Source organism: Sminthopsis crassicaudata, chromosome 2, assembly GCF_048593235.1.
Source record: "Sminthopsis crassicaudata isolate SCR6 chromosome 2, ASM4859323v1, whole genome shotgun sequence".
Lineage (NCBI taxonomy): Eukaryota > Metazoa > Chordata > Mammalia > Dasyuromorphia > Dasyuridae > Sminthopsis > Sminthopsis crassicaudata.
In genome coordinates, this window is record NC_133618.1 from 289,798,318 (window position 1) to 289,814,860 (window position 16,543).

The 16,543-nt window shown below is 35.7% G+C and overlaps 1 protein-coding gene across 2 annotated transcripts in view; it reads right to left on the bottom strand.

The window, feature by feature from the left end:
- The window catches only part of ITPK1 (inositol-tetrakisphosphate 1-kinase), a 333,492-nt gene that overhangs the window by 20,477 nt on the left and 296,472 nt on the right, over positions 1-16,543 (bottom strand). For both annotated transcript variants that reach the window (XM_074289657.1, XM_074289658.1), the window contains 2 exons: positions 7,971-8,136; positions 66-133 (listed from right to left, as the gene is read on the bottom strand). In XM_074289657.1, the coding sequence (XP_074145758.1) occupies positions 66-133; positions 7,971-8,136 (234 nt within the window). The remainder of the gene's footprint in view (positions 1-65; positions 134-7,970; positions 8,137-16,543) is intronic.

Genomic DNA, 16,543 nt, shown 5'->3' on the forward strand with positions numbered 1-16,543 from the left:
GTTTTAAAAATGGGAGAACATTCACGTGCATACCTAACTGTAGTGGTGAAAAGACAGGTACTTACTGCTGTCAGGACGGATGAAGACTCTGGTTTTGACACATTGTGGCTGTTAAAGAATATTGATTCTCTGTCTGAAATTGACCAGAGAGAGAGAGAGAGAGAGAGAGAGAGAGAGAGAGAGAGAGAGAGAAAACAGGGTCAGTTGATGTTTCTTTGTAGCTATTCCTTGACAATGCTTTCTAGAGGACTGGGTTTAGCTATATACTTACCACCAGGAGGCACTACTACCTAGGCAATCCTGAAGACCAATCAATCTGACAGAGTCCCTGCCCAAAAGGCAGGCCACAAGTTCTTAATGACCTATCCTAAGAAAATGACATCCTCCCCACTGTCCTACCCCACCACCTCCCCTGTGAGAAGGCCACTTTTCTTTATTAAGAACACACTGAAGTGCTTAAAAATATTTTTCCTTAGGGTGATTGTTTTTTGCCAACCTCTTCCATAATACCATGCTATCAAAAAGACTTTATGTTTTTTTTGGGTGAGACAGTTGGGGTTAAGTGACTTGCTCAGGGGCACACAGCTAGGATGTGCTAAGTGTCTGAGGCCAAATTTGAACTCAGGTTCTCCTGACTCCAGGACTCCTGCTCTATCTGCTGTGTCATCAAGCTGTCCCCAAAAGGACCATTTTAAATGAATCTCTACATCAGTCACTTGTCACATCTGGTTGAATTTTCCCCTTGCCATATTACTTTTCCTTGATCAGGCCTTTCATAGTCCTGTGTTAGACCATGTTCTGTTTGTAAATACTTTACAAAAACATAAGGTGGCATTATTGTCAGTTAGATATGAATCAAGAAAAAACAAACACAAAAATACAATATAGGCTTCAAATAGCATGAAATTAAGATCCCCAAATCACTGGTATTTGGAATGGGAAATGTATACCTCACACACCTACAAGTAACACAGAAAACATAATCTTCCTCTATATCTGCTCTGTATATGTCTTCCCTCCTTTCTTGATTTTGAATTGCTTAGCCAAGACCTAACAAGGTAGATGTAGATGGAAGCCCCCAGGGCACCTTCAATTATCTGTCTGGATAACTGAGAGGAACATCTATGCAGCCATATCTATAGATATAGGCTTGAGAAGGCACATATGTAATTATATTAGTTTCTCATCCCTCCCTTTCCCAGAAACTAACAATGTCAAAAATATAAAAGCTGAACTGTTTATTATAATGATCCATTATCCAGAAAAAAAGACATATGAGGGTTTCCTTTCCCCTATTTCCTCTGTAATAAAAGGGTTTGTTGGGCAGCCTTTATATTCTCACCAAAATCAGTTTCTTTCTTAATGATTTTTTTGTGTCTGGGCTGGTGAAATGATTTATAGGTAACCGATTTAGGTTCATGCCAAGCTCAGTCTGGGAATGTACCTGGTATATTTCTGGCTAGCTGAGCTTCAAGGCCCGTTGTTGCCTTAGCATTCCTGACCTTCCTCTGGCTTGCTCCAGAGCCATTCCGAACGGAGGGCATGAAAGATGGTCCAGGAGGGCTGCCTGTCGGGCGGCCTGAGAAAAATAAAAACCCTACAGGGCAAGCACAGACACTATGGTCCAGCATCTTCAAGACTTTTGCCTCCTCCAACAGGCCTGAGGTCTAGAAGGTTAGAAAGCACTGGACACAAGAACATAACCATTGTACAAGAGTGCTTTACTGGGACAAAATACTTACATTGCCCAAGGTTAACCATATAATGCCTGATGCCCAGGTCTGAGAAACAAAAATATATAAGAGCAAAAAGAACCTTTGAGATCAGATAAAAAAATTGAATCCCAGAGAAAGAGGTCACTGGCCAAATAAAACATGTTCAGAAGGGTAAAGATGATAATAATAGGACTGTAAAGCATGCCAAATGACCATTAGCAAGAGAAATCTGAGCTTTTTAATTTGGAGAAAAGACTTATGACCAGGAGGGGGCAGAGATGGACAGACATGTTGACAATCTCTAAGACTGAAGAGCTATCATATGGGAGAAGGATTGGATTTGCTCTATTTAGTCACAAAAGGAAGAAATAAAAGCAATGATTTAGAAGTTATAAAGGGGCTAACTCTGACTTCGTATAAAGGAGAAAATGTGCTAAAAAAGAAAGCAGGAATAATGGAAGAGACAGCCTCAATAAGAATTTACATTCTACTTGTAAATAAAAATAAATAAGGTAAATAAAAGTCCTATGAAGACAGAAAAAATTAAAAACTAGGTGGATTAAGAAAGGATTCAAGGGGGCAGCTAGATGGAGCAGTGGATAGAGCACCAGCCTTGAATTCAGGAGGACCCGAGTTCAAATCTGGTCTCAGACACTTAACACTTCCTAGCTGTGTGACCCTGGGCAAGTCACTTAACCCCAGCCTCAGAGAAAAAAAAAAAAAGAAAGAAAAAGAAAGGATTCAAGGTGGCTATTGGAAGGGAAATAATTGTATGAGAAAATGGGATGTAAGGAAGGAATGGATTTGGGGAAAGGAATATACCTTGTGAAAACATGCTGAGGAGACAGGACATGAAATGCCAAGTTTAAGAGTAGTACGATTTGAATGGAGTGAAGGGGAGCAAAGTGAAATAAGGCTAGAAAAAGACTGAAATCAATACAATGGGAAGCACTGAAAGTTTCTGAGCAGAGGATTTCTTAGCAAGATTATTTGGGCATTTAGGGGTAGATGGAGGGAAGAAGGGAAAGTCTAGCGGCAAAGAGCCCACTTTGGAGACTACAATATGATAAAATGGTTGCTCTATTATTTGCTAGTTTTATTACCCCAAACAAATTACTCTCCCCCTGGGATTTACCTTTTCTTATCTATAAAAGGAGAAGGTTGAACTAGGTGATCTCCAAAGTCTGCTCCAATGTTAAAATCCTTTGATTTTTAAAGAGAATGGCATTTTGCACACATCAGTATGAGTGCACTTGCCAAGTGTTTCATAAACTAAACTGGTAATAGCATCTCTCCTACTGCTACTCAGAAGTGTAAATTCCTTTTAAATGCTTTAAAATTTTTCATTTTTAAATGAAATTTAAATGAATTAAATTCAAAATTCTCTTCCTCTTTCCATCTGTCATCCATTGAGAAGGCAAAAAATATAATGCCTATTATTTATATATATATATATGAAATCATGCAAAATATATTTCTACATTAAACACACACACACACACACACACACACATACTGTCTTCCCCATTTGAAATTGAACTCCTTAAAGGAAGGGACCTTGTTTTTGTTCTATGTCTGTATCCCAGAGGTTAGTACAGTACCTGACTTGTAGTAAAGGTTAATGAATGCTTGTTAATGATGACGATGATACCCCATATCCACTAGCATCAATTTGTCAGGGTTCCTAGACTCTCATGGATCTTACAACTAAATAGCACTGAATCTTCTATCTCTTTGCCTCAATCTTTTCTCTTGCTGCCACTTTGTTGGCACAGCTGCCTTTGAAGGAAGAGTCCCTCTGCAAATTCTCTAATCAGGAAAGGGAGAGCAGGAAAGAAACAAATTAGCAAAAAAGGCAGGACATTATTGTCCCTGTTTTATGTTTTATGGATGTTTTATGTTTTTTGGATGAGAAAACTAATGTTCGAAGAAACAAAGGACTTGACTAAAGTAAGGAAAAAAACAGACAGAAACAGGATACATGACTCTTTGTATAAAGTTCTAATCTCTAAGGCAGTGGCTCTCCGGCAAAGAACCCTAAAGGTTCTTAAAGGGCCTAAATTCTAATCAGGTTTATTTAAAATTATAATGTATGTAATCAGTGCCAGTTATGTATAGATTTTAACACTCAGTCCCAGTTGTTAGGCTGCAAGATCATGTGCAAACAAGTTCTCCTGAGGGGGTCCTTTGAAACAAAGGGTAGTTTCAGCAGCAATATTTAGCATGTGTCTTATCTTATTTACAATACACCTTGCCATGGTTTGGAGTTTTCAGCATAGAAACTACCTCCACCACCAAAAAAATTCCACAATCTAATACTGGTCTAGACTACTTTACCTATTTAGGGCTTAAGGAGCTATTGCTGTGAGATAAGACACAAAAGACAATAGCAATAATAATTTTGAGGAGGAAACAGATTTGATTTAATTGGTATTTTATTGGAATTTTAAAGGAGGAAATTCTTTTTATCAATGCAGAACAGTATCTCTCTCAGCAACTTGGAGAGTCAAAAGTGGACTAGAACTCAGCTTTTCAGGATTCCAACTTCATTACACCATATTTACTCAAAGGACTTCTCAACAGAAACAGTTTAAAAAGTTAGTTCTGCCTTGTAATTTTTCATGGAGCAAAAGTAAATACCACCCCCCCACACCCACTATGGGGGCACTAAATTAATATTCATGTATAATAATGATGATACAGACTTGTACAAAATAAGGAAGTCATTCAGCTTGTGACTATTTAAAATTCTAACAATGTTAGGATTGGAAAAGACGTAAGAAATGGTACAGCATAGGATTATTCAAATTTTTTAAAGAGAAGGATCATATACCAGAAATCCATGTATGTGAACCATATTTATAAAATTATAATAATTAACAATTGATTCAAGGGTGTTCCAATGATATTTGGAAGTATGCAATCACCTGGGTCGTATCAAACTGGCTGATTAGTTTATTTAGAGCTAGCTAATAAATAATACATCCAGTGACAAAGACATAATTTTGTTTTTAAAAACTAAAAATTTTTGCCAGTCTACAATTTGTCACCAAGGTCACAACTTAGTTATTTGAAATATAATCCAATTTTACACAGAGACTGGCAAAAGGTATTCACTGATCTAGATATATCTACTCTATCTAAAACCAGAGAAAAAGTCATTTCCCTTCCTGAAAGTCTTATCTTCATATGAAATGAGAAAAAGTGAGCTAGGTCATAAACTATTCTTGATAACTGTATTTCAATAAGTAGTTTCCTTTGTAATCTTATAGATTTTTTTACACATATAAAAATATTATGCTGGGAAAGGCCCATAGCTGTCATCAGACTAAAGAAGTTCATAACACCAAAAAAGGTTAAGAATGCTCAAGGCAGATAATTCCATGTGCTGGTCTTAGAATGAAATCTCTTGACTTCTATCTAGTAAAGGGCTCTTTCAGATATAAAATGGATAAAATGATGTTCATTTGTCTCTCCCCCCTGCCAACTCATTCCCAACTTTATATAATTTATGTTAACTTGGTAATGGTTATGGCTAGTACCAAAAATAGTGCCAGACTATAAAGAGCCAGCATAAATAGAAGCTTGCCTAATAAACTAAGGCTTAAATCATGCAGGATTACATTCAATTCTGAGGTACCATTTGTTCTGCAAAACTATCCTGGGATCTATCACTTCTAATGGGCACTTTTGGAAAAAGACTTAATTTTAGTAAATTTTGAGACCTTATTAGAACTAAAACTTTCTTTGAGAAGGGAGAATTGTGAGGGTACACAGGGGAAGAAGAAAGAACAAGGAACTTGGTACCTTTTCTTCAGCTTATATCCTTAACAGAAGGTCTAGAGTCACACAGTCAAAATATGAAAGGCAGGACTTGAACCTAAATCTTCTAGACTCTGAAGTTAGCAATAACAACTATTACTAATATCATTTCTACTGCAATGATGATGATTATGATGATAGTTGAAATTATTTTTCTTTTTATGATTTATGTAGTGTTTACTAGACACTAGATTGCCAGGTTCCATTTGTAAACTTAGAATAACTTTGTTGTTAATGGCTCTGGGAAATACAAAAGAAGGGAATGAATGTGATTGTGCTGGTAAATTAGTCATGTTTGGCATATTTGGAAATGTGAAAGCTTAGAAAGGGGAAAAACTACTAGAAATAAAGTTTTCCCCTTTTTTTCTTGAATTTCAGTAACCTCCCCTCTCCATTTACTCATAATTTTTCCATTTTTTTATTCACATGTCAGGCCCTAGAGAATCAGACTTGGGTTGGCATTGGTAAAAGGGCTTTCAAGCAGGTTGTGAAGAGAAGGCTATCTCACATCAGTGAGGTGTCTGGGGCCTGTGTATGTGTTGCTACAGAAAAAGATTGCCTAAGAGAGGATAGTTGAGAGGAATACAAATGGGAGTAGAGAATAGCTACACTTAATTTAAAAGTATCTGAGGGAAGGACCAATCAAGGTACACACAAGGGCAGGAAGTTCCAATGGGATCAAATCAAGGGGCTTAGAAAGATGCATCTATTAAACAAAAAAGCAAGCAAGAATATTATTTAAGTGTAGAAAGATTAGAGATTTTCCCCTTAAAAGTGATGAATCTGTTGTCTCTACAGAAAATACACTATTTTATTTTGTTTTTTATACACATGGCTCAAAGGAATATAGTTCTAGTTCATCAGTCAACACTCAGACTATTAATATCAACAATATGCAAAATTTATACAGTACTTCAAGGTTTACAAAGTACTTTATAAATATTATTTAGTTCTTACAAAAACTCTGAGAGGGTGGTGCCATTATTATCCTCATTTTATAAATGAGGAAAATGACGCAAACAGAGGTGAAGTGACTTTTTAAGTATCTAGCAATCAGGTCTGACTGCAAGGCCCAATGCTCCTGGTAATGACTGCCATAGTTTGGGGCATAATCAGTCTGACCCAATAATGACTGAATGACTACTCCTGCTTTTAAGACAATTTACAATCTAGAAGGGAGATAATGATACTTATTCAGTCAACTATGAGCTTTTTGCTAAATTTCCAATATTTCACCTTGTAAAACAAGGCACTTACTAATGCTCTGAATAATTCTAAATGTTTTGAAATTTTTCTCCATACCTTCTTCCTCCCCATTCCCTTGAGACACAATAGCGCTAGACTCCTTGTGGTCCCCTGAACAAGACACTGCATCTTTTGGTCCTGAGCATTTTCTCTGGCATGTCCTCCATGAATACTCACCTGTTACTTTCTGGATTTCTTCAAATCCCAGCTAAAATCTCTCATCTTTCCTGGTCCTTTTTAGTTCTAATGCCTTCTCCTTACTAATTATCTCCAACTAATCGTCCATATAACTTATATGGAGTTGATACAAAATTGTTTGCATGTTCTCTCCTCCATTAGACCATGAACTCTTTGAGAACAGAGACTAATTTTTGCCTTTCTTTGTATCTCCAGAGCTTAGCATAGTGCCTGGCACATGGCAGTCACTAAGTAATAATTATTGCTGACTTGTCACTATTTTCACTAGGAGAGATTTTTATACCTGGAGTTCTAGGGTATATACTGAAGAAATCATATATCAGAATCTCAAATAAGTAAATATATGTAACAAAACTGAATATAATTACAATTTACAATATTTGTAAAAGTCATCATCCTCTCCCTGGTTTCTTTCAAAGATCAGTTTTTAGAAGCTTCCCCCTGATCTTCTTACTCCTATAAATCCTCATCATTCTGTTACTGAATGAATGTTACAGAAACACAGGATTAAGTTCTTCCTTTTCATTTGGTAAATCTCAAATCTCTTTAATGGTTATAAATTTTATTGAGAGTGAATTTGAAGGGTTTTTTTTGTTTTTTTGTTTTGTTTTTTGGTATTACCAAAAACCACTCTGAGCCAAGTGTGGTGAATAAGCTTGCAGGTTCCAGTTAAGGAATTCTCTTTGGCATCAAAAAAATTAAATCTACAGAATTATAAGGATGCCTTTCTCCTTTGGCTCATAAGCTGGCTCTGAAGACAAATCCTCAAGACATGAACTTATGAGTGTATTATGAGCATGGTAATATTAATGAATCCTGATTCACATGTGCTCAAGAACAGAGCACTGTCATATTTGCATCACCTTTGCTCACCATTTGAATAATAATGCAGAAGGAAGACAGATGCTATACCTTTAGTAGCCTGATCCCCAAAGTATATTCATTAAGTCCCTAATGGACAATATAGTAAAAAGTCTTTGTGTAAATTACCTGACATTCCCGCAGAAAAGTTCTTCAAAGAAGGTCTCTGTACCACAGTGTAGGACTCGCCCACCACAAACACCTTGTACAGGACAGCATTGTGATTGATGAAGTTCTGAATCACACAAGGGGGCTTGATGGCACTGAGGCCTTCCTGGTTGAAGATGATGGCCATCTGATGAAATAAGAAAACTAATTCAGCTCTGTCCCCAGTTATTTCAACATGTGGTTATTAAACATCTAATATTGGTAATGTAATTGGTACAGTGCCTGACACACAATAGGTGCACAATAGGTATTAATCACTTAAGTATAAAGAATTAGACAATAAAATTAACTTAATGGGATGTTTATTACATATAATATTTGTAAATATGATGTTTTAGGCACTATGGCTACAAAGGTGAAAATGGCATAAGATCTGGCTTCAAGGAGTTTATAATTAGGGAAGTTAAGAACTGTACAAAAATAAGCATTATGCAAAATAAAGTATAAGGGAAAAAGAAGAAAGATAATGTTGCAGGAGAATTTGAAAAGGAAGAGATCATAGTCCATTAGAGAAGAGGATTCAGGAAGGCTTGACTCAATCAACAAGTATTTGTTAAACATCTATTGTGTGCCAGGCACTGGGAAATATAAAAACAAACAAAAATAAAATAAAATAAAAAAGCAGAAATAGTCCTTGTCCTCAAGGAGTTTGCATTCTATCTGGGTAGAAAATATGTAAATATACACTATATATATACATATATATATATATATATATATATATATATATATATATATATATATATATATATATATATATATATATATATACACATATATATATATATATATGCAAGGCACAGTACTAAATACTTGGAATACAAAGAAAATATATTTTCCACAAGACAATGCTGAATGTGGAACTCTGTGGGACCTTAAGGCTGATCCCATGCTCTCTTTACTCTTTATTTCCTGATATATAAAGAGAATACCATCCAACTCTCAATTCTATGTTCTAAGGCTCCTTCCAGCATTGATCTTCTACAACATCAGATCACAAGATCACAGATTTAGCACTGGAAGGATCTAAGCATGCCTCTAAACAAATGTCTTCATAACTAAGGTTTAGAGATAAATGACTTGCCCAGGGTTACCTAGTCAATAAGTGTCAGAAAAAGGATATGAATTCAGTTCTTTATGGTCTAAGCCCAGCCACTATTTCATACTGCCTTTAACATTGAGTAAAATACACACTATAAGTTGCTTTATCAGGACTTTAGCTGGTTTGTTGACATTCTTTCATGTATTCTCCTTTAGGATAAAAGCATTTATTAAGCACTACTATATATTAGAGCACTAAGCCAGTTGCTGGACATATATAAAGCTTAGGTGAGCACCAGTGACATGATTGATGGGGGTATGAAACTATGTTCCCTTTAATTTGTAAAATTATCACTCTAAAATTGTGTCCCCTTTTGATATGTAAATGAAAGGAGATTGGTCTCCCAAGCTCCATAGAGTCTATGAGAGAGCATATTTCTCAGGCTGGGTCTTTTTAAGGCAAAATGACACCCCCCCACCCCACCCCACCCCCCAAAAAAACAGAGGATTTGAGTCCAAAAAACAGAGAAATAAACAATTTTAATAGTGAACCAGACTGGAGACTCATAATATTTCATAATATTTTCCTCATGATACATACAGAAGAACTGCTTCTTTCACTACCAAATCACTGTCATTGTTAATTCCAGAGTTTCTGATCAAACCTTCCTGCATCATCCTCAGGAAATACTTCTCTGATTCTTCTCTGATGTGTTCACTTGGTCAAGGTGTCTCAAAGTGCAGGGAGAGGCAAAAGAAAGGAAACTCATAGACAGACATAGGATGCCTTGATCTTTTCTGGATGTGATGTGTAGATCGTCATTTCTTTCCAGAATCCCTCAATCCTTATTGGCAGGTACATTAATCCCTCATCACCTCAATGATAATCACTTGTCTCATATACTTTCTGTTTCCTTTAGTCTTCCAATCCGTAATGGCATGGTTACCACCAGGTTCAGGGTAAGGTCCAGGCTTCACTGAACATGGTGATGAAATCAAGTTAGTAGACTGGTCCTTCCTTGGACAAGAGAAACTCAGTCCAATGAGAGTCTGACTGAGAGTCAAAACTTTTCCAACTTTGGTGTATGGGATGTGTCAAAAGTTTTTAATCCTGCCAAGATCTACTAGGTTGTTGGGGGGAATTTGAATGGAATGGTTTTCCTGGTCTTTGGTTTATAATAATAGTAATAAGTTCACATTGGAAAGGAGAGTCCTTGTTCTATGGCTCTCTAGCTGTTTCAACTATACTACTGCTGGCCTGGACTTTCTGACTTTAATATTTCTTCAAAAATCATGAGTATTTGATTTCCACAGAATAAAGAAGACATCACTTTTTGTTTATCTGATCTCCTTCCTCCCCCCCCCCCCCCCCATGGTAACAAAGCAAAATAAAACAAGGGCTTTCTCCCCTTATGTATCTAAGCTTGTAAATATGTGCCTGGGGGAAGGGTAGGATGCAGGAGAATAATCTGGGGCTTGGCAATTTAGTGTCATTCAATCCAGCTTTTGGCAGATAATTTGGTTTGGTATAAAGAAGGAATCAGACTAAGTGACCTTCAAGGTTTTTTCTAGCTTTAACAAATCCCATTAGCTAATATTTTTTCCCTTGAGTTATAACATTCTATGTTCTAAGGTCCCATTTAACTCTAAATTTCTATGTTTGGATTCAAACACCCAGTGATTCTATAATCCTTAAGATTAAATGCCACTACCTTTCTTTGTCTAACAGGAAATCTGAGAACTTACTGGTACCAAACAACATATGGCCTTATCTATCACCACAATACTCCCTGAACTGATTTTTAAGTTATAGAATAGTTAGGAAGTCCAGCAAAAAAAAAAAAAAAAAAAAAAAAGTCGAACAAGCTAGAACAATACACTAATAGAAATTGTAATCATACAAAGGAGACAAGCAATAGAACCAGAGTCTAATTTCAAGACATCTGGCAACTCTCATATCAGTTTAAAATCCAAATCCTTTGAGACTTAGATCTTGGCAGATCTGTTTCATTAGACAGCAGACCATTTCTATTAATGGCTACAGAATGAATAATAATTCTCTTACAATTATGAATTGCAGAGTAACATGGAGAATATAAATTCCTAGGTATCCAGCACAATTTATTGGGTTGCCATTTTATAGGCAAGTAAGTGGAACTAGTAGGTTCTAAAATTTAGAAACTAGAATCACAAAAGGTTGGGTGGGGACAGAACTAGAATAAAAATTCATTGCTCTCAATTGTCCATTATAAACTGAGAGTGAATATTAGGCACCAGGAGAAAATGTTTAGCTCTGAAAAATTATTCTTTCACACTTGCTCTAAGCAATTAAATACTCCAAAAAAAAAAAACAAAACAAAACCAAAAAAAAAACAAAACAAACAAACAAAAAAAAAAAACCAGAAGGAAAAAGGGTCAAAACTCCCTTTATTCCTTCCTTCCTGTCTCTGTCTCTCTCTATTCCCTGTCTTTGCTGTCACCCTACTCCATGCCACCTCAGGTCTCCTCCAACATATTATGTATTTAAGTACATATACACTCATGTTTATGCTTTTCTCTCCTGGGTATCCATCTCAAAAAAAAAAAAAAAAAAATGCCCTAAGCCTAGGTATGGACCTCAGTTTAGACTTAAGCAAAGTCTCTAGATTAATATAATCTCTTTTGAGATATATTTTAACTAAACTATAAAACAGGAATGTTTGCAGAAGGAAATAATTAGGAAATAACAGGAAATAGGTAGATGGAAATAGCCTCAACCTGAAGAGACCAATGCTGCAAGTTAGGAGGCATGAATTCCAGTCCTTGTGTAAATTTAGGCAATGAACCTCCCAGAATTGGGACCCATATATTTCTTCTGTGTAAGCAAGGAGTGGTTGGATTGATGATGCCTGTAAGCTTCCACATACTATGATTCTGTTTCAGCAAATAAAATCTTAGCACATGTTGATATGCTGAAAGGAATGGACTTTCTTTCAAATATGAAAAGGCAAAATTGTTGAAGAATACTGATATTTACTGGTATTTGTCTTATCAGGCCTGCATCATAGAGTCAGTGGTATGCTGCAGTAGAAAGAACACTGCCCTAAAGATAGGGAGGGAGCACAGTTAAAGACCTAACATACTCACTCTCAGTTCACTGAATGCTAAAAAGACCACCAAACACAAAGTGTTAAAATTATAGAACAACCAAATTGATTAACCAATATCAAGAAACATTTACTGTGATAAATGCTGGAACCTGGAATACAGGATTTAGTTAGAATGCCTCAGATACACCCCAACTATGTGACAATGGGCAAACCACTCAAACTCTCAGTGCGTTTCCAAATATGTACATGAAAGTAGTATGTAAATGAAAGTAATATATAATAAATAAAATGAAAATAATAATAATATCTGCTTAACTAGGAAGTTGTGTAGATCTAATGAATTAACATATGTAATGTACTTTTCACACCTTAGAGCATTCCATAAATGCTAGCTATTATTCTACCAGAGAGCCTTTTATGTACAATTATTTGCAAACTTGCCTCATTAAAGGCCTGGACCTCGTTTTTGCCCTTTTTTATACTCTACTACTTAGCAAGTATCAGGCCCATAGTAATTAAGCACTTAAATGCTCCTTGCCTAACCTCTGGATTTGGACTCAGGAGACCCCGCTTCAAATTCTGCATTCAACATTTTACTAGCTATGTGACCCTGCCTAATAATTTTAATCTCTCAGTCTGATATTTAGTTTATGTATAAAATGGGGAATCCTATAAATTGTACTACTTAACTAAAAAAGTTATTACAGGAGCTTAAATGAAATAAAGTACATAAAGTACTTGGCAGACTTTGAAATGCTATATAAATGTTCATTATTTTTAACTTAATTATAATTTTAATATTAATGAATCATGACAATAGCTAACATTTATGTAGTATCTACTATTTGCTAGTCATTATGTAAAGAAAGCACTTTACAAATATCTTATTGGATCTCATCACTACTCTGCTATTATAAAAATTCAGGATCCTTGCTAGGCACTGCATGAATAATCTACATAAGTTACAGGAGGAAAAATATATGGCAGTTTATTTATTCAGTCAAGAGTGTGACAGACATCATCAATGGGTGACGGACTTGTGTGTCTCACAATTGAACAGATGGCATATATGTAGTCTGTTCTAAGATACGTGATCCAGAGCTTGGATAGGGCATATAAAATAATAAGGTACCTTTTTAACAAAAGGGGACAAAAAAAAGGTATTTATGATACAAGCTGACCTAAGAGTACTTTTGTTCTAACAACCTGCCTATCAATAATTATAAAAGTCTTCTGGACTAGGAATCTTCCCTTAGATATATTAGTAATCCTGAAGCCCTCATACCTGAGAGTGTTCTTATTCTATCAATGATTTCAAAGTCTTCTGGCCTTAAGAATATTCCTGCAAACATTACTGTCAGATAGATAATCTGCTGATTAGTAATGCCCAAGTTCCTGAGACAATAATGAATAGATCACCTCTCAAACCTACCTGTAAGCCATAAAATTAGCAAATAAGTAACATAAAGCTCTGATGAAGTTTTGTATAAATCTATCTCTCTTCCCTTGATTCCTTGCTGATTTCTTTTAGAACTTAGCCCACTGCGATTGGCATTACAATAAATTTTGCCCCTTGACTTGGAAATGGGTTCAAGCCTGAAAATTCTTTTGAGATACCTAGAGATAACAGTTTGTGACCCCAAATCCCCTTTCCCAATTTTAATGTTTAAATTATTACAAAAGAAAAAAACAAAACAAAACAAAACAAAAATGTTCTTTAGCATTCCTTAAGTCTGTAGTTTAAGAACATATCTAGTTCTAAGAATCTATAGCTTTCAGGATTGCAAGATTTTTGGTCTTGACCACCCAGCAAGCAAGATCCTCTTGCTATTCTAGTCAATTTAGCATAAAATCAGAATCCCAGAATTGGAAAAAACATCAGGGAACACTGAGTTTAACTATTATTTGAAGTAAGAACTCATTCCTACCATGTCCCAAACAAGCAGTCATCCAATCACTCCTTTTATAAATTTTTTTATATGAACAAAAATCTTATTTTCTTTCCTTCCCATCATTCCCCTCATTAGAAAAAAAAGAAATTGGAATCCTTTTAATATACATACAAACTCAAACAAAACTAATTTACCCAATTACTCCTAAAAAGATCTTTAGTAATGAAGATCATTATTTCCCAGTTACTGTTTAGTAATTTTCAGTCATATTTGAATCTTTGTGACCTCATTTGGGTTTACAAAAACACTGGAGTGGTTTGCTATTTCCTTCTCGAGTTCATTTTACAGATGAGGAAATGGAGGTAAAGGGGGTAAGTGACTTTCTTGGGGTCATATCCCTAGTAAGTGTCTGGGACCATATTTGAATTCAGGAAGAGTATTCCTGACTCACAGCCCAATAATCTGTGCACTATGACAGCAAAACAACCCACTGAATTGTGAGTTAAACTTAAACACAGAAAGCCTTTTTAGTTCTCATTCTCCCCAACTTCTGGTGCTTTCCCTTTGGAATTACTTTCCATCTACTGTCTCTAAATAATAAGTATATAATTGTTTGCCTCAATGGCAAGGATTGTGTTGCTGCCTTTCTTTGCATATCTAGCATCAAGCACAGTGCCTCACACAAAACAAGTGTTTAATATAATGCCTTCTGATTAACTTATTTCTTATATGGAATTAAAATCTCCCTTCTTCTAGCTTCTTTTCCATTGTCCCAAGTACCATCTTACAAATACTGTGGAATTGCAAAATGTAAACATTTCATTACCATTAGCTAAAAATGCATGTGTAGTAGCCATCTCTGAATACTGGCTCAGGTTCCCTAAATCTCTCTTATGCTTAAGCTAAGTAATGATGATAGTATTTCAAAATTTAATATTTTTAAAGAACATTCTTTACAACAATCCATTAAGATAGATTATACAAATATTATTAATTTCATTTACAGGTGAAAAAACAGAGGAACTGAGAGATATAATCACTTGACCAGATTGGCAAAGTTATTAAGTGTCAAGAAGATACTTAAACAATACTGTTCTGGGGCAGCTAGATGGCGAAGTCGATAGAGCACCAGCCCTGAATTCAGGAGGACCGGAGTTCAAATCTGGTCATAGACACTTAACACTTCCTAGCTGTGTGACCCTGGGCAAGTCACTTAACCCCAGCCTCAGAAAAAAACAAAACAAAACAAAACAAAACAAAACAAAACAAAACAAAACAAAACAAAACAAAACAAAACAAAACAAAAAAAAAAAAAAAAAAAAAAAAACCCCAATACTGTTCTCTTGGTGTCATGGGGGGAAAAAACATTGATTGAAAAGATTATGTCAATATCCAGGGGACAACATTTACTAGTTGTGGGACCATATACAAGTTAATTAGGTCCTCTGTGACTTGGTTTCCCCAATTGTGCTACCCAGTGCCTTTAGCAATCTACTTCTCAAGGTTATTGTGAGATCAAGTGGGATAATGTATAAAAAGTATTTTGAAAGCTTTTAAGTACCATATAAATGCTAGCTATTAATATCATTCTCACCATTATCACTCCCACTGGAACCCGCTGCCTCTCAATCACTATGAGCTCAGGAAACATAAAATGATGCTATTTCTAGATCACCCCATGTATCTGATATCATCAGGGGAATAAACTGTTTTTCATAAGGTTCCAGGTACTCAAACTCCAAAGTCTCTGGCACCGTGCCTTGTCCTGTACTCAAGATTTATTCCCAGGAGAAATGAAAAGGCAAAGTGGGAAGGTCTGAATAAAATATATCCATACATAGAAATGACACTGTGGTTTCCATGGAAACTTTAAACCACTGAGTACTAATGAATATCAATCAAGATAGGGTGCTTCCTAAATGACATTCCCTATGAAAGAGGGGAAGGAAGAAGGAAGAGGAAAAAAGATGAAATAGATTTATTAGGCAGGTGGCCATAGGAGTGGAAGGGTGGGAGAGGAGAATGAGAAGACCATAAGTCATACTCAGGTTTTATAAAAAAACAACAACAAAGTCTTCCAGGAAAATTTGGTCTCATTTTAACAAAAATTTCTCTGGATTCTAGATTTAAAGGAATCATAGACTCAAGGAAAGCTAGAAGATGCCTTACACAGTACCCAAGTTCAACATTATTGAATTCTTAATTTTGCAAATTAGGGGTTAAGAGAGACTTGTACAAATTCACAGAGTATATAGGAAGCAGAAGAGTTTGGATTTTAATCTAAATCTTGACTCTAAATCAAGCACTCTTTCCATGGAATCACACTGTTTTGCAGAAACCATTTAGTCAAAATAGCACATGATTGAGAATACCCTCTATAACCCTTAGCATTATTTTGAACTTATTATTGCTCAAATTCCAGTTCATCACTGTCCTTCCTAAAACATGCCAACCTGAACAAAACACAACCCTGCAGATGTGGTCTGAGTAGGTCAGAGCAGAGAAATGTGAT